The sequence below is a fragment of the Equus przewalskii genome, chromosome 16 (assembly GCF_037783145.1).
Source record: "Equus przewalskii isolate Varuska chromosome 16, EquPr2, whole genome shotgun sequence".
Lineage (NCBI taxonomy): Eukaryota > Metazoa > Chordata > Mammalia > Perissodactyla > Equidae > Equus > Equus przewalskii.
Genome location: NC_091846.1, coordinates 80,639,331 through 80,658,020, shown reverse-complemented (window position 1 = coordinate 80,658,020; position 18,690 = coordinate 80,639,331). Strand labels below are relative to the sequence as shown.

The 18,690-nt window shown below is 56.6% G+C and overlaps 1 protein-coding gene across 3 annotated transcripts in view; it reads left to right on the top strand.

Moving 5' to 3' along the window:
• RASA3 (RAS p21 protein activator 3) overlaps positions 1 to 18,690 on the top strand; it is an 89,708-nt gene that overhangs the window by 33,809 nt on the left and 37,209 nt on the right. For all 3 annotated transcript variants that reach the window (XM_070579433.1, XM_070579434.1, XM_070579435.1), the window contains 2 exons: positions 11,317 to 11,420; positions 15,897 to 15,991. In XM_070579433.1, the coding sequence (XP_070435534.1) occupies positions 11,317 to 11,420; positions 15,897 to 15,991 (199 nt within the window). The remainder of the gene's footprint in view (positions 1 to 11,316; positions 11,421 to 15,896; positions 15,992 to 18,690) is intronic.

Below are 18,690 nucleotides of genomic sequence, written 5' to 3'. Positions count from 1 at the left end.
CTTCAGATGCGACGACGCGCCGGAGCGGCTTGACGGCGCTGAGGGCGGAGGAGCCTGGGAGCCGGGAGGACCGCCTGGACCGGCCACCCACGGGCAACTGCCAGCCCGCCCACCCGGAGCTGAGCGTTGCCTTCGAGGCAGCATCTTCTGTCCGCCCGCTGCGGGGGCTCCGGCTTCCGGAGCACGGCCTCCCGCCCGTTGTGGGGGCGCCCGCTGTGGGAGGCACGGGCTTCGGGAGCGTGGCCTCCCTGCTGCTGTGGAGGCGCTGGCTGTGGAGGGCGCTGACTTCCGGAGCACGGCTTCCCGCCCGTTGTGGGGGCGCCGGCTTCTGGGAGCGGCGTCGTGTCCCCCAGTCTCCTTCAGCCCAGGCTTGTCCGCGAGGGTCAAGCGTTCGTTGGCGAAGTCGCTGTGGAGAATGACGAGCCGCGTCTGGTCGCTGCGTCCAAGAGCGGTAGAGCTCGGCGGCCGGGCGGGCGCGGCCCGGCCCGTCTAGGGGACGCCGGCTCGGCGGGAACCCCGGCGGCCTCTGGGGGGGGTCACCTTGAGCGCGCTGCCCGAGCCCGCGGCAGAGGGGACCGGGGCCCGGCTCGTGGTCCTCAGAGCTGGGGGCCGGTCCTCGGAGAAGCCGAGTGACAGGCCGTGTCCCAGGAGGGCCCCAGTGTTTAGGAAGCGGGCTGCGCCAGTGGCGGCCCGGAGCAGCGCCCGCGGCGTCGCTGCGCTCCTTTGTGCCGGTAGTGGGATCGCGGCGGCACTTTTGCTCATTTTTTTTTTTTACGTGAAATTAGGCAGTAAAACCACTGCCTTCCAGAGCTAAGTGAGGAGCCGCTGGCTCGTCGCACGGTGTCAACATGGGTGTAATTACAGACTCCCAAGTTCTGTTCTCGCCGAGAATGTTCCGGAATGAGGGTTCTCAGGGCCGCAGGCGCGGCCTCCGACTGGGAATCGGGAGGAGCACGTGGGCCTGTGACCTAGGAGTCCTAGGGCGACTTGCGCAGAATGGGACGGCCGTGTGTGGGGACGCCTGAGCTGAGCCAGACCCCAGGGGGGGAGAAGCTGTACGGGGCGCGCAGGGGAGCACCAGGGGGACAAGCGGCAGGCGGGGGGAAGCTGTACTGGGGGGAGCGGCGGGGGAGGAAGCTGTATGCAGGGGGGAGGGGGGAGCGGCAGGGGGAGAAGCAGTACCAGGGGCGGGGGGGGGGGGGGCGGGGGGGGGCCGGGGTACCGGTAGCAGCAGGGGGAGAAGCTGTACTGGGGGGGCGGGGAGAAGCAGTACCGGGGGCGGGGGGTGGGTACAGGTAGTAGCAGGGGGAGAAGCTGTACGGGGGGCGGGGGGTACCGGTAGCAGCAGGGGGAGAAGCTGTACTGGGGGCGGAGGGAGGGGAGCAGCGCGGGGAGAAGCTGTTGGGGCTCCAATGGGAGGAGGAAGACTGGTTCGGGAGTGCAGACTTAGGTTTCTCAGGGATTTTTAATAAAAACAAAGTTGTTGACTAAAAAACGCCAACTTTGAAATAACGAGACAACAGAAGTAACATTTCTTTCCCGGTATCTACTTTGCTGTTTCATTCTCAAGTTAAAGCTTTAAGAAGAAATTCCTTTCGCCGTGAAGGAGGCCTCAGGCCTGGATGTTGCACGCCCCTCGAGTGGGTGGACGCGTCCCCAGGGTCCTGGGCTCCCCGGCCGGAGACCCCTCGCGGAGCCACCGCGCTTCCCGCTGGGCCGCGTCCCCGCTGGCGCCCTGTTCGGGAACCAGGCCCGGCCGCCGGGCAGACATGTGTCACCCCGTCCTGCCCCTCCTGGCTCTCCCGCGTCTGGGTGGGGCTGCTCGGTGGTGGAAGGGGCCTCCGTGTCATCCGCGTAGGGGGCGTTGGGATTTGCGGCAGGTCTCCTGCATGAGGACTCACTTCCAGGGTGGAGACTCCGAGCGTTGGTCCTGTGCCTTCCAGTTGCCCAGGCGCTGGCTCCTCGGGTTGCCTTTATCGGCGGGAGGGCCCTGGAGCTCCAGGCTGCGTGGGTGGGCGGCCAGTCCCAGTTTAGGATCCATGAGCGTCTTCTCTGGGTCCAGGGTGGCCGGCGGCGGTCTGAGCGTCCCCTCCCTGCCATTGGGCTTCAATCCTGCCCCAGTTTCCTCTGAACCACAGGAGGCTGCCTGGTGCCAGAGTGTGAGGATTCCCTTAGAATGCCAGGGGAAAGCTCGTGGACAGTGAGCACTGGTTTGCTCTTATTGCACAAGCATTGAGCATTGGCAGCACGTGGCGGATGACCTCAGGCCCCATTGGGGCCATCATCGTGGTGCCAGCTGGCCGGGTGCATGCAGGACGCTGGACAGAGAGGCTGTGGGTCGGCGCACAGCTGCATGTCCCTGTGTGGGAGGGGGCCAGCACCTTCACACCCTCCTGCCCTGTCTACTCTCTCTGAGCAGAGGGTCAGCATGGTTCCTTCCCTTTCTCCTCGTGGAACTGTGGGCCTGCAGCTTCTGGGACAGCAGGATGCCGCCGTTACTGGGTTTTCCCCCAGTGAGGTAGAACCCCTCGTCCGTAGGAGGGCATTAAAGCATCCCCATGGGCTGTTGCCATGCCCCACCCCTGGACTACCCCCTGACAGTCTGTCCGGGTCTGGGCCTTTCTGGGGTTTGCAGTCTGATACATTCCTGTGTTGCCATGGCCACCGTATAACTATGCTTCTCTCGAGGATGTTTGTTTCAGTCACTTCCAAAAACATCACTGGACCTTGAAAGACCAGTCTGATCCTAATTTGGACTTGAGGAATGCAGTTTCTATGTGGGGAACTTAAGGAGTGAGAGAACAGACGGCTGTGGGATGGGATTTGGCATGTCACGAGCCACATGCAGTGGAGTGAGTCTGCACAGTGTCCGTGGACCCCACCATCACCTTGTGGGGAACATCTTGGAGATGGGGAAATTGAATCTCGGAGAGGTGATGTAGCTGTGGGCCTGGGAGCTGGGTCAGGCTGGGAGGACAGGCTGCAGGGCACCTACTGTGGTGTCCGCAGCTCCGGTTCCTGCACAGAAGTCCAGTCTGGGTCACAGGGCTCTGGGGAGAGCATCGCAGTTCCTGAGCACAGTTCCTAGTCTGTCCCGGGCCTGCCCCCGAGCCTCCGCGCGTGTCCCCCAGACCTGGCAGCGGCCACCGTGGGCCCATCAGAGATTCACGGTCAGTGAGCACCCCGCAGAACCATCTTGTGCTGGCCCCCGAAGTGAGACTGTCTCACCGGTGACACTGCCTGGGTGACGCTACACAGAGGCAGGCAGGACATTCTGTCCTAGGGTTTGGACGGGAACTGAGGGCTGGCCTGAGTCTCCTCCTGGGTGGGTTCACTGATCCTCAGTCCCTGACTCAGACCTGCAGAACGCCACACACCCATGTGCCTTTATCTCGCCCTTGTGACCGAATGGCTGTGTACCCTGGGGAGGCCTCTAGCGAGTCAGCCCGTGGCGGAGGGTCAGCAGGTGGCTGGGGGTCTTGTTCCTCAAGATGTGGTGCTACCGGAAGCAGGAAAGTTCCTCAGATGAAAAGCTGCTCTGGGATTTTAAAATTGCCTTTTGAGGATGTGGGGACAAATTTGGGAGAAACTAGAAAGGTTTTCCTCTTGGATCACCTGCAGGTGGCTGCTTTTCCGAGGGGCCGAGGGGCGAATGGGCGAATGGGCCGAGGGCAGCACCAGCCCTGCAGACTGCGGACCAGCAGCCCGGGGTGGAGCCTGCTCTGAGTTCTCCTACCAACACTGGAATGTGGTGTTTGGTTTGTTGAGATTTAACCCAGCGTTTGGTTAGTGGTTTGACCACACGTACACCTTATTAGCCCAGCTCAGGTGTGCAGAGAAGGCAGGCACCCTTCCTGGAAAAGCCGCCCACCTACCGGGCTTCCAGGCCACCTGGCTCTCGAAGGGGGCCTTGCATCCCTCTGGGAGCTTGGAGCCACTGCCTCTGGACACTCACTGGCCCTTGGTGGTGTCTTTCCCTGTAGCAGAGCGACAGCCCAGACTCTGAGGCACAGAGACAGTCCTAAGAATAGGCTGCTCTTGGAGGGCTCCGTGTGGGGCTCCTTGTTCATGGGCGAGTGGCGTCTCTGTCCACCTGGACTCTGGAGTGGTCTCCTCACCCTCCTCCCTCGCCCGTATGTTGGGAAGCTGACACAGGCGTTTGCGACACAGACATGAAAGGGGACAACCAGGCCGGCTGCTGTCTCCTGAGCAGATGGGGCAAGGGGGGGAGCAGTGTGGGATGGGGAGTGGGATGGAGAGGGGAGGGGAGCGAGGGTGTTAGGGGAAGTGATGACTCAGGGAGTGACTCACAGGGAGGTGGAGGTTTCTCCAGGTCCCTAGGAGGCCCATGTTGAACCTCTGGCTGCACATCTGTGCTCTGGGTGGAGGAGGCGGGAGGTAGGGGGGAGGCGGTGCAGATGTCCCCTGTCAATGTGGCCTCAAGGTGAGGGCATCTCCTGCAGGCAGATTTTCTCTCTTCCCGAGGGGGGCTCACTGGATCCCAGAATCTTCCTTCATCTTCTCCCATAATTACCAAGGGAGGAGGCTGGCTTGGAGGCGCATCTGCCATGCTGTGATTTCCTCTGTCACATGAGACAAGTCCTCAGGCTGCGTTGTTTATTTGGAAAGGGGGCTCTGGAGCCCTCAGGCTGCACGTGTGGCTGACTGCAGGAGTCAGCCTGCTGCTGACCACGCTGACCATGGGCTCTGCGGGACCAACCCCAGGCTAAGCCGCTAATGGGAAGGGATGGTCAGGCCAGGTAGCCCCTGAGACCCCAAAAGAAGACACTACCTCCAAGGCACTGGAGATGGTGGGCAGTAGCTCCCCCTGCCCCCAAGGACCCGCCCTTTCCTTTTTTTTTGGAAACATGATCCCAACTCTGCTGCCCACACAGAGACAAAGACCTACGTTTCCGTTGACCAGAAGGAGGGCGGCGTCTGCACCACCCCAGTGGGGCCTGTCTGTGGACCCCGGTGGGTGCTGGCCTGGAGCGGGGCATTCGTCCACCTCTCTGTCTGCAGGGCTGGAGGGGGGGCCCACCTACCCATGATTGGACCCCACGCTCTTCTGGTGGAGCACATGCCCGGTGATGACAGATACTGTTACCAAATTTGCGGTGTTTCTAGTTAAAGAAGATACTCCTTATGTGTGTGCATTAGTTGTCTTTTAATTTGCAGCACGAACGTAGTGGATTAATATCCCAAACGTGAAAAGATGGGCATTTCAACAGAAAATGAGGCAGAAATCTCATACTGCTGGGAGAGGCACTCAGCCTGACCAGTACCTTAAATTTTTCCAGTGAAAGCGGTGGATGTTGTGCCATCTATTTAGTGAAGTGTGTGAATGTCGGTGAGGTCAGTGTTGGTGGGCATGGGGTGTTTCTGTCCCCATTTCTGGGGGGTCACGTGCATTATGCACCAGAGCCTTTGACGGTGGGGGGCCCTTCCATCAGGTGAGCCCCTGGGTGGACCGTTATCCTAAGGGGCCCATTATCCTAAGGGGATAGCCGGGCAGAGACTCTTTGCCCTGAGAAGCTGGGAGGGGGCAGGGTCATGGCGGCCTCGGTCATGGTGGGGGGGAGGGGGCAGCAGTTGTGGTCACTGCAGCCTCGGGGTTGTGTGGCCACTAACTTTTTATTTACTTATTTGGAAAGTAGTTGATGGCATGAGGTTGAAGGAAAAAGATGACTGTATGTCAGGATATATACTGTAATCCCTCTTTCATTTAGAAAACGTGCCTTCATCTGTGTCTATTTCTACTCCGTATTAAGAGTATCCGATATCTTTAGAGAAAAAAACCTCTAGGACCAACCACCCTAGAAAGTTAATTCTGTTTTTTGCTTTCTGACATTTTTATGTATTTTTCATATTTTGGTTTTTTAAAAATAGCTTTACTGAGATATAATTCACATACCATATAATTTACCCACTTAACACATGCAATCGCATGGTTTTTAGTATATGTGGAGTTGTGCAGCCGTCACCACAGTCAATCTTAGAACATTTTCATCTCCCCAAAAAGAAACCTGTTCCCTCTCACCACCCCTTCCCACCAGCACCCACCCTGGCCCCTCGGCCACAGATCCACTTTCTGTCTGTGGATTTGTGTTCGTGTGGGTGGAACCATGTGCTCTTTGGCCTTTGGTGTCTGTTTCTTTCCCTTCACGGTGTCCCAGACCCATCCATGTTGTGGTGTCAGGGCTTCATTCCTCTTAGGGCTGAGCTGCGTTCCCTTGTGCTGCCATGGCGCTGTTAGCTGTGGGTGCCTCGGTGTTTCCGCATCTCGGTTGTCGTGCACGACGCTGTGAACCTGCAGCTACAAGACATTGCTGGACATGTGTCCACTTCGCGGGTGTGTTCCTGGGAGCGGGGCTGTTGGCCATGTGGCGACTTTTCCCGTATGAAGCGCCGCACGGGTCCGCACTTCCCTCGGGGCGTGGACCCAGCATCTCTGCCTGCTCACGAAGTGAGTTGCTGTTGGCTCTTTGGTTCCAGCCCTCCAGCGGGTCTGATTTTGGTTTCACGATGTAAAATCCTCAATGAATTTTCGTTCTTAAAAAGAAAAGCAATTTCTTCTTTTTAGTTAAAACGAAAGGGAGTGTTCTTTTCCACAAACGTGTCCTTTTTGGAAGCAAACAAAATTCAGATCGTAAAGGAGTGAAAGAAAGAGAAATTCTAAAATTTACATGTAAGTTAATTATGAATCAACTTCCTGTGGAACGTCTTCCTGGGGTGCATGTGCTGAATTGGGGAAGGGTGGGCTCAGGCAATGGGGAGATGACACCTTCATGGTAAAGGCCCGAGACCTTGGCAGTCAGGGCTGCTCCGTGTCTGCGCCACCCCCTTTGTGGGCGTGTCCTCGCCTCCAGAATCCATGGACATGGCCCCTCGGCTTGGCTCTGCCGTGGAGGGTGCCCTGGGTGCAGAGCCCCTCTGTCCCTGTGGCACCTGAGACAGAGCGTCGTCTAGCGGACGGTGAGTGGTGCTCTGGGGTGTGGGTGAAATTCGGTGTCCCTGAAGAGAATCAATGTGCCACCGTGAGGAGGGTGAAGGCGGTGTCTGACCTCACAGCTCTTTGCTAGAGGCTGTGCAGGTGTGGAGTCAAGGGTTCCCGGTTCATGACTCATCACCCCAAAGAGGGCTCAGGGGCTTGCCGGGCAGACCTGTCGCCTAACATCCTCTCCAGGTGATTCTGATTTGCAGCCTGAGAGTGAAAACAGTTCCCCGTGGAGAGAAAAGAGACAGAGCCCCACTTCCCAGGATGGGGGCCCGGGCGTGGGCACAGGGTGTTGGGGTCCAGGTTTGTGTATGGTGCCCATTTCCAAGGCATTCCCTAGAAACATCTGTTGCAGGAAGCTCCAAAGTGCGGCTGGGCCTTGGGACGTAGTTCTGGTTTTGCGTGATGGTGGCTTCAGGCTATCTCTTGGGACACCAGGAGAGGTGGCAGCTGCCAGCTTCTGTCTACCCTCTGAACCTTGGGATAGCAGGCCCTCCCACCCTGGACATAGGTGCTATCTCAGTGGGCCTGGGCTGAGGCCGCTGTGCAGGGCTCCCTAGTCACTGGAGCGACCCCCACTTTCGGTTGCTTTCCTGGCTCTCATCTCGTCCCACTTGGTTCTGGTCCTTCCGAATCTCAGTCACCCACCCACCTCGCGTCCCTCTGGACGTCCCTGTGGTTCCCTACAGTCTTAGTCCCGCAGGCACCACTGGCTTCCATCTCAGGTCATTGGGGGACGTGTTGACTCGCCTCCCCATCTGGCAGTCCACCCTGCACATCCCGACCTAAGCAGCTATGTCTGAAGGGAAACACACCCCGATGTGTGTCCCGCCCAACTGTGCTGGTCCACTGCTCCCACTTTCCCCTACATGGCAGTTCAGCCTTCCCCCTCCTCACCCCTCTGTGCTGCTCCCAGCTGCTCACCTGAGGAGATCTCTCTGTGCTCCCACCACCCGTCTGCTGGTCGGCTTACACAGGGCTGTCCCTGGGATCTTTCGCTGCTGTGGGTGAACCGTCTGCACTGTCTTCTCTATACGTCATGAGTCTCACTGCTTCTCCTCAGCCCACTGCCTATCAAAGCTGCACCTGACCCCTGACCCCAGGTCCCAGCTCCCTGCCCTTCTCTCACTCTGCCTGCCACACTGGCCTCCCTGTTGCTCCTGAACATGAAAAGCACGAGCCCCTGTGGCCCCAGGACCTTTGCACGTGCTGTTTCCTCTTCCCAGAGCCTCTCCCACCATCTCTGCAAGGTCCCCTCCCTGTTCACATGTTCAGATGTTCCCTCACCAGTAAGGCCTCCCCCAAGAGCACCCATTCCAGAAAGCAGTCCTGCCTCCCACCCCCAAACTTGCTCTGCTTTTCTTCACAGCCCTCACTGCCATGTGATGATCTGTGATCGCATCTGCTTATCGCCTGTCCCCTCACCTCAAATGTGAGCCCACAGGCCAGGGCTGTGCTGCTTGCACCTGTACCCAGTGAGCCTCACAGAGGGCCATGTGAAGGCTGTTCAGTGTGGTCTGCGTCTTGCCTTGTGCCGAGTGGAGAGGGAGGTTCTGGACCCATCCCCACCACACAGCGGTGCGTCCTGAGGGAGCAGCCTCAGGTGGGCTGTGGCTGGAGGACCCCGTGCCGGGAAGTGAGAGGGGAGGGGCTGGCGGCACAGCCCTGAGGTCACAGGGTCCTCCTCTGGGAAATGTTGTCTCTGAGCTCTTGGCGGTTCCCTGGTTACCGCCTGGGGCATCCTGTCCTCCTCACATGGCTTGGGAGAAGCACGTCCATGGCTGGCGGCTGCCTCGTCAGAGCTTCTGCTTGAGTGTGGTCCAGAGTCCTCCTGTTGGGGCTGGGCGTCCGTGTCCCACGTGGATCTGACGGCGGAGTTGGGCAGGGAGCAGCGGCCGCAGCCTGCCTGGGATCCCGTCTGTCCAGAATCACATTGACAGGATGCCGGGTTCTTAAAAGGGCTTCGAGAGGGAGCCACAGGACATCATTTCCAGAACTCTTCTGTGTGCCATGTGCTAAGGCCCGGCTGGCGCATTAGAAGAGGCCTTGGCCCTCAGCGCCAGCTCCTGTCCATGGAGGGAGTGTCATGCTCATGGGCGTGCCATCTCGAGAACTCGCACCAAGTCTTTGGTGGTTTTAATTTTGACGAAGTCAAGCTCACTGGGTTTTTCTTTTAGTGATTGTGCTCCTGGTGTCACGTCTGAGCAGTCTTGAGCTCACTCCAGCTCATGAAGACTTGTTCCTTGAGTTCCTTCATATTCAGCCTCACATTCAGCTGTGTGACAACTTTGAGGTGACTCCTGTTGGTGTGGGGTAGGGTCTCTGTCCATGGCTGGACCCCTCTGTTTCCGTCACTGGTGCTTGACGGGAGTTTCAGAGCCTGGAACCCTGAGCCCTAGGCCTCCCTCTTCCTTCTCAAGTGTGTTCTGCTTCCCAGCTGGGAGGGGTGGGCACGGGCTGGTGTCTGGGTTTCTGACCTGTCAGACCTGCCAGACCCAGCCGCTCCCAGACCCTTCCTCCTCGCTGACCCGGCTCTCCGACTCCCTGGTTTTTGGGTCCAGGTGTGGGCAGAACCTGTTTTGTCCTCAGTCTTGTGGGAGCCCCTCCGTCTTCTGCTTTCCTCTCTTTCACACCCCTACCCATCTGAGCTATTCCCGCTCTCTTGTCACACGCGCCTCCTGTATCATGAGGGCTTCTGGATGCTTGTCTCCTGTGACCCATAGCTGCTCGAAGCTCCCAGCTTCATGCTAGCGACCTTCATCCCGTGCCTGACACCGTCCTGTTGGCTGAGTGAGCAAAGGCCTGAAGGAGCGCCCTCGTTCCTCAGACCCCATTCTCTGGGGCTGATGCCACCCCTTCTGGGAGGCTGGCATCTCTACCACCCATCCTGGGTCAGTCTCCCCACAGCCGTCCCCTCACTGGGGGTCTTGTTCTGGCTTCAGGCTGGTCCATTTGTCCCATCTTCCTGGGTGGCTGGGCCATGCTGAGCTGATCCTGGGCTGCAGGATGAATTGCACACAGGGCGGTGCTTCAGGAGCCCGTGATTCTGATGGCGTGTCATGGGCCTGCATTTAGGGGATGTCAGTGCTCCAGGGCTTCATTACTGCATCGTCGGGACAGCGTGGTAGAAGGTGGACACCAGTGACACCAGGTCAAGCAATGGCACATCATGCCACCAAAATGCTGTACTTTATGGAATCTGTGTCCTTCATCAGTTATAAGGTGCGCCCTTATTTTATGCCTCACCAAGAAGCAGCAGCGCTAATTAATCTAAAAACAGTCCTTACCCTGGTCGCAGAAAACGTTCTGACTCCAGAGATGCTAACTGTTGGGGAAGGGGTCATCTCAGGATTGATGGAACATGGTTCTGGAATCTGGGATGGGAGATGCAACTCTGGAACTCTGCTTTGGGAGCTGGTCCCCATCCCTTTTTCTGGTGGTCGCGTCCATGTCACTCACAAACTGTCACCAAAAGGCTCCTGTGTCACCTTTCTTTCCTGCGTGGTCCAGGGCCACAGGCTGTATCAGTTCTTCCTGTTTTGGACTCAGCCATAAATGTGCATGAGGAGGGACTCTGGCAGACCCGAGGTGCTCAGTATGTGCTCCCTCCTCGCCCGTGGATGCAGATCCCGCTTGCTATGGCCTCCGTGAACCAGCGTTTGATAATGCAACCTGGCCCAACCAGCACAGTCCCTGGCTCTCTGCCCTCAATTAGAGTTCACAGTTGATTTTGTCTCCGTCTGTGGACTTGTGCATGGGTGATGAGCACAGGGTCTTTGTGCAGGGTCAGCCCTGTGGTGGGCAGGGGTCTTCACCCCCATGAGGGGCAAAGATGGCCGCCCAGTCAGGACTTTACGCTAACTCCTGGAAGAAGGGGAGCAGTGTCTGAAACTGGAACGCCAAGTTTACTTTTATGGTGAGGCTGTCCCGCTGCCGAGAGCTCAGAACATCCCCACCGCCCAGACACACTCAGCGGGCGTCGCTTTGTGAGGCCACATGTGTCGTGCTCTCTGGTTCCCTAAGCTGCCACTAACCCAGTGCAGCGGTCGTCATGTAGTGTGAGTGCCTTTGGGGCACGTGCGAGGCCGCATCCCACTAGGAGATTTACCACCTGCTCGCTGTCAAGTCCAGTTTTGCTCCAGTTAAGAAACGCAGTTTCATGTCTCAAAGGGAAATGCAGAATAGCGGTTCTTGGTGCATTTAGAGTGACAGTGCATGCGGCGCCCACGGTTGCGCTTAGTCTGCAGGCCCCTGCGATGCCCGCAGCCGGCAGCAGGTGGTCCCTCAGAGCCTGACGGTCGCCTCTGTTGTTTGTGCAGCCCCTTCTACGGAGAGGACTTCTACTGCGAGATCCCGCGGCGCTTCCGCCAGCTCGCCTTCTACATCTTCGACAGAGACGTCTTCCGGCGGGCCTCCATCATAGGTAGGCCTCCACAGGCTCCTCCACCCTCCTGGACAGGGTCTCGTTTGGCGGAAGTGGCATCTCTTCCAGGCTCCCCGCTCGGAGCAGCTGAGTCTACACGGCCTTTCTGGCTGTGCTGGTGGTGATGGCCTGGAGGCGGCATCCCCAGGGCTGGGACGGGCTGCCTGTGCCTCACCACAGACTCACGCGGGGGACCAGACACGCTGGCAGAGGCCTGGGGGCTGCCCTTCAAGGTGAGGGAACAGTGACCCCCAAACCTGTCCCTGGAAAGCTTCCCAGGGCTCCTCCCAGGGTGGCTTGTAGAGGGGGCCCTGCCCACTGTCCCTAGGCAGACCCTCTGGGACTGCCGACAGCCCTCCGTGGGGGTCAGGATGGTATTGGTTTCCTTAGAGTCATTGGGATCCTCTTAGAGGTACCTGCGACACTCAGAGTTTTCAGGGCACTCTCAGAGGTATTGGGGTGCTCAAAGGTATTAGGGTTCCTTAAAGGTATGGGGGTTCTCTTGGTGGTCCTGGGGTGCTCTCAGAGACGCCAGCACGTCAGTGGAGGGCTCCTGGAGAGAGTGAGCCCACTGTGAGTGTGGGGGAGGATGTGGAGCAGCAAAGACCCTGAGTCAGGGTTCCCCTCTGCCCCAGGAACCCCAGTCCTTTCCACTGTGGCCCCAGAACAGACACTGAGACGCAGGTGTTGGCTCAGTGGCAGCCACTGGGGTCCAGGCACGTGGGACGCAGAGCTGTGGCTGTGTGCTCCCGAGGACACTGTGGGCGTTCCACTCCTGGGCAGCATTGGACTCTGACTCATGTGGCTGTTCATTGGCGCCCCTCGCTTCTGGGGCTCGGCCAGCGCCTGCTCCCTGCCCAGGCCACTGGAGAGGTCCCCACGGATCCCAGCCACACACAAGACAGTTGTCCACCGCCCTACTGTCCCTCCCTCAGCCTTGCGCCATCTCCTATCCCTCCTGGCCTTGGTGGTTCTCCCACCTACTTAGCTCTCAGCTTCTGTCCAGCAGCCCCACAGGCCCCGTGGGGTCTGCAGCACCTCGGGGGAATCATGCTGAGCTTGGGGCCACCACGTGCTCATTGTCACTGGATAAGCCCCACCTTCCCCTCCTCATCCTTCCGGCTGACCCTCCAAGACTGCGTGCCCTGAGCCCACCCTCTCCCGAGCCCTGTGGTGGCGATGCCTTTTCTTGCTTGGACATGGCCTCCGTGGCCTCAGAGCTTGCCCCTTGCACCCGCTTCAGCCCACAGCCGCCAGAGCTGCCTTCTCTACGCGGGGCCGTCAGCTTCTTCTCCCAGTAGGAGGCCATGATGGTGTCCCACAGCCATGAAAGAGCTCAGAACACGGTTGGGCCCGGAAGCGACTCTTGCATGTGGCTCCCTGGCACGTGGCTCAGGCTTGGGAGGCAGTCACTGAGCATGTGTTGAGAGAATGGAAGATTTTTGAAAATATCCCCACACATATTTATTCTATTTTAGAAAAGTGCTGTGTTTTATAGACAGTCTCCTATCTGAAGAAACCCTTTTCTGGGGTTAAATGCTTCTACTTTAGAACCTGATTTATACAAAAAAAAAGAAAGAAATTGTTAAGTTTGAGGCTACCCTGCCTGATTTGGGTAGAGAAGGTAATCTGTACTCCCTAGCTTGACTCAAGACCTTTCATAATCTGACCCAGATTGTTGTGTGGCTTAACTTCTCAGTGTCCACACTGGCCTTTCTGTCTAAACGTAAACACACCTGTGTGTTCACATACATGTGGAGCCATAAACACACCCACATGTGCATTCACACATGTGGAGCCATAAACACACCCACGTGGAGCCATAAACACACCCATGTGCACATTCACACTTGTGGAGCTATAAATATCCCCATGTGCACATTCACACACGCGTGGAGCCATAAACACACCCACATGTGCATTCACACATGCATGGAGCCCCACTTGTGTACCTGCACGGGGTCCGCTTGCACCATCTACTTGCCACGTCCTCTTAACACCAGGAGCCTTGTTAGTGCCTCTCGGTTTTCTGAAATCTGACTGCTTGTGCCGTTACGAGCTCATATCCGTCTATCTCCGAGCAGCATGCTTTTTCTTTGCTCCTGGGAAGGGAGCTTAATCCAGGCACCCAGCCCCATCCATGCTGGTGGACCAGACTCTCCAGGGGCTGAACCAGGAATTCCATAGTTTTATGAAGTTTCTCAGGTGCTCTTATACTTGGAAGGAAACTAACATGAGCTGAGTGCTTCTGGAAGCGAGGACCACGCTGGTGTTTTCATGGGCATGAAGTGTGCTTTTTCACCTTCGTATTAACACTGGGTGTGGAAGTCATCTCCACTGATACATGAGGGAAAAGCAGAGGCTCAGAGAGGGTAAGACACTTGCCTGATGCACAGCAGCAGGTAGTGAGCTAACTAGTCAGATCTCCTGTCACATTCATAGAGAAGTGATTCCAGTGTGGGCAGAGACGCAAGGAGGACGTTGTGTCTACAGGTGTGAGCAGAGACGTGGAGGAGGACTTTGGGTCTGCAGGTGTGGGCAGAGATGCAGAGGAGAATGTTGGGTCTGCAGGTGTGGGTTGGGACGTGGAGAAGGTCATTGGGTCTGCAGGTGTGGGCAGAGATGCAGGAGGAGGACGTAGGGTCTGCAGGTGTGGGCGGGGACGTGGAGGAGGACATTGGGTCTACAGGTGTGGGTGGAAATGCAGAGGAGGATGTTGTATCTAGCCCCAAAGCGCCAAGCCTAAAGAGGAATGCAAACATCCTCCCACTTGGGGCCCACAAAAGTCCCCTGGGCCTCCTGGAAAGGAAGATTCCAGGGCCCCACCCCAGAGATTCTATTTCCTCCTCTGGGATAGGGCCTGGGAAGCTGTGCTTTAGGAAACTCTCCAGGCGTCTCGATGCAGGTGACTGGTGACCACACTTGGGGAGACACGGATTCACAGACCCAGGTGGGCGATGGGGAGCAGTGCTTCCTTCCAGCTGCATCCTCAGTTTCAGTCATTGCTGTGAGCTAACTTGAGTGCACACGTGTGCTGTCGTGACTGGGGGCCTGATAGGCCTGTGTGTGCACATGCTATGTATACATCTGTAAATATACATATGTATAATAAAGTAAATATACACATACGTGCACACATGCATGCTGTATAAGCTGACTGCCTCTGTGGGCACAGCGTGCACGCTGTAAGCTGACTGCATGCACACACATGTGCATACACTATGTAAGCTGGCTGCACACGTGTGGACATACTGTGTAGGCTGACTATGCATACAGATGCACAAACTTGCACACACTGTAAACTGCACACACGTGCACACACTTGAAACTGCATACATGCGCACATGTGTACATGCACTGTAAGCCTACTGCATACACATGCACACATATGTACACACACTGTAAGATGACTTTGCATACACATGCATGCATTTGTGCACACTGTAAACTGACTGCATACACATGCACACACTGTGAGCTGACTGCATACACATTTACACACGTGCGCACACACTGTAAGCTGACTATGCATACAGATGCGCACGTATGCACAAACTGTTAAGCTGAACATACACCTCCTCGTGCACACATTATTTAAGCTGAATATGCACATATGTACACGTGCACATACTGTATAAGCTAAATATACAAGCAGGCGTGCATATGCCTGTGCACACTGTCTAAGTTAAACATGCACACACATATTCTAAGCTTTAGCTCATGCAAGCACACACACACATGCACACACACATTTCCATGAAGTCTCAGAGCCCTACCCAGCGATGCTGCCGTGTCCCCACTTGGCAGCATAGTGTTGAGGCAGGAGAGGATGGTGACGTATGCCCGGGTCTCACTGCCATGTGGCCAGGGGCCTGCCTTCAGTGGTTGCTCCTTCACCCCTGTCCTGTATTCCTCCCAGGATGCATCACATCTGGGTAGGGGCTGGAAATCTGCATTTCTGACAAGCTCCCAGCTGGTGCTGAAGCTGCTGATCGGGCACCACACTTGGAGATTCACTGTTTGCAGACTCCTTTGAGGCAGGGCTGTTTCTCATTTGTAGGAAATACCCCCACCCTGTGCCCCTGCCTCTCCTGCTGACTTGCTACAACCACCTCAGGTAATGTGTGAGGAGCAGAAGTGCTCATGACAGGTGGCCCATCCACACGCAGGCTGTGTGGCCATCAGGGAGCAGGCAGTGGTGCCTGCTGTGGGGGTGGGATGTGAGCTTTCTCCTGCTGGGGTGGGAAGTGCCACCTTCGAGATGAAATGTCACCAATGTTGCTCTTACTGGAAGGAAGACAGGGTGACATCATCAGTTTCCCTGATTATGTGTTTTGGATTATAGCAAATAATTGGAATAATTGGTGGTGATGATGGAGAGACTTGTGCTTGTGTGCCTTGTTAGGTCGGAGGCCTTGTTGGGTTGGAGGCTGTGTCCCCTCTGGTGACAGCCTGTCCTCTGTGCTCCTGTTTCAGGGAAGGTGGCCATTCAGAAGGAGGACCTGCCAAAGTACCACAACAGGGACACCTGGTTCCAGCTGCAGCACGTGGACGCTGACTCGGAAGTGCAGGTGAGGCCCTGACAGAGCCACAGCCAGGGCGCGGGGTCTGTGGGTGGAGGAGGCAGGCAGGTTCTGGTCTTCACAGGGGTGGCAGTTAGCAGGCTGTGTCCTTCATGTGGAGTAGATGAGTGCTTGCTAATTTTGTTCATTCAGTTGGTTATCGTCACACTTTGTCAAGCATGACTGAAGCAGCTTTGAAAACGTGAAGAGAACGTAATTGAAGGTAAAGAGAAAATAAAGCTGCTGTTGAGAGCCCACAGGCTCATCTCAGGACCCGCGTGTACTCCCTGTACTTCGCATAGAGGGCTGCAGCCCTGAAAAAGTCCAGCCAACCCGACTGGTCCAGCCTGGCCCAGCTGCTGCTGCCCGGGGCTGAGGAAGCACCCAGTGCGGCACGGTCCCCACTGCCTGGGGCTGAGGAAGCGCCCAGTTTGGCACAGCCCCCGCTGCCTGGGGCGTTGGGGCTCACCCTGCTTCGGCAGGCATTGTGTTCATGGGGGCTCACCCCTTTGTCCAGGGAAAGGAGCTACCCCCTTGCTCAGGACAGGCTTCTCCCCTAGGAGGGGAGACAGAGACAACAGCAGGGCTCCCAGTTCCCAACCCTCCCTGGGAGGCAGCTCTTGGACTTGGCAAGTGTCCAGAGAATGGCCGTCAGGATGGTGGCCTCTCCTACCGTGACCCTGGCTTGTGTGGTCCCTGTCAAGCCTGGTTCTAACCCCATACCGGCGTCGGAAACTCTGTGACCAGGAGCCATGACCAGACACAATGCCAAGACGCATGCACGGTTTCATCGGCGGCATCCGAGAGACACTGAGGCTTGGCGGGTGTGTGATGTGCGCAGGGTGTCTGGCATAGGTGGGCCCACTTGGAGCTCAGTGCCCCATTCGCCAGGGAAATGTGCCAGCAGTGTCCTATTCCGGCCTCAGTTTCCTCTTCTGTAGTATGGGGTTTTATGCCTGATGTGGCAGTGTGGTGTCAGGCACACACTCGCGGCAGTCACTGCCTCATGAGGACTCCCACGCAGCTCCTGGTGGCATCTGTGGGTCTGGCCGGGCCTGCATGTCCTCACAGCTCCTCATGGGCCCTCAGCTTCGGCTGAGCTCTGAGGGTGGAGGCGTGGTTCAGGGTTTCCACCTACTGAGACTGTAGCACACAGTCCTGGTGGCCCCTGGTGTTGACCCACAAACTTTGATAGAGACAGGAGCAGCTGGTGTGTGGGGTGAAGGGGCCGAGCTGTCGAGACTATGCTTCACAGCTCGACCAAGGGCCACATGCCCAAGGAGACTAAGAGGCACTGTGATCACTCAGAACTGACAGCTGTGCCCCAAGTCAAGGAGCCAGGTTCCAACAACAGGTGCACAGTCACACCAGGAGGACATGACACGTGCTCCCGCTCAGGTCACTTAGACGTCTCCTCCTTGGAAAAAAGGTTCCAGAACTGCTGTGCTGTGAAACAGTGCTCTGTGACGGGAACCATCCCTGCTTTTCATTTGGCAGTTTTCCCTGTCACTTTCATCCTGAAGTAGTATAGCCTGTGCACTATCATCAGAGTGGCTCCAGCTGTTTCACCCCAGATCTGAGTTTGAGTTCACTGGAAAGGGCAGCTTTTCTTTTTCTTGCCTTTTTTTCCCCTAAACTTTTAATTTTGAAATGGCTACACATGCGCAAGAAGTCTCAAAACGCAGGACACAGGGAGCAATGATGAGCAGACCTGCCTGAGCTGTGCTGTTTATTCCTGAAGACTGACGCCGTGCTTTCTGCCATCCCTTGTGGGACATCCTGGTTGCAAGGTCCCAGCCGGGATGCTGACTTTCCTACGATCCACAGATCACTCAGATCTCACCAGTTTTACCTGTACACGTATGTACAAGCATGAGCGTGTGCATGCATGCACAAGCACAGATGTATCCTGTGCAGCTGTCACACTCAGTGGGCCAATATCGATGGTGATTACTAATGGAGGCCACAGCTGACATTGGGGTTGCCCACACGCAGTGCATCCTGTTGGTGTGACGGGGGTGTGGCACCCTGGGCTGTGACACAGAACCATGCGGACAGCTTCCAGGAGCAGGGGGGACGCCCCTCATTAGTCATTGGTGATTCACATCCCCTCTTTCCTAGGTGGTCTGGCTGGAGGTTTATCAGTTCTGTTGATCTTTTCAAAGAACCAACTTTTGGTCTTGTTGCTTTTTTCTGTTTATTTTCTGTTTTCAGTTCCATTGATTTCTGCTCTCATTCTTGTTTCTTCTTTCCTTCTGCCCACTTTGGGTTTAATTTGCCCTTCTTTCTCTAGTTCCCTGAGGAGGAAGCTTAGATGAGTGATTCCAGGTCTTCCTTCTTTTCTAATATGCATTCGATGCTGTAAATTCCCTCGAAACACTGTTTTTGCTGCATCCTACAAATTTTGATAAGTGTTGTTTATGAAAAGACATGAGTTCAGGGGCCGGCCCCATGGCCGAGTGGTTAAGTTTGTGTGCTCTGCGTCGGCGGCCCAAGGTTTCCCTGGTTTAGGTCCTGGGCGTGGACATAGCACCACTCATCAAGTCATGCTGAGGCAGTGTCCCACATGGCACAACCAGAAGAATCTACAACTAGAACGTACAACTATGTACTGCAGGGCTTTGGGGGGAAGAAGGAAAAAAAGAAGATTGGCAACAGATGTTAGCTCAGGGCCAAATCTTTAAGGGAAAAAAATTCAAAATGCTTGT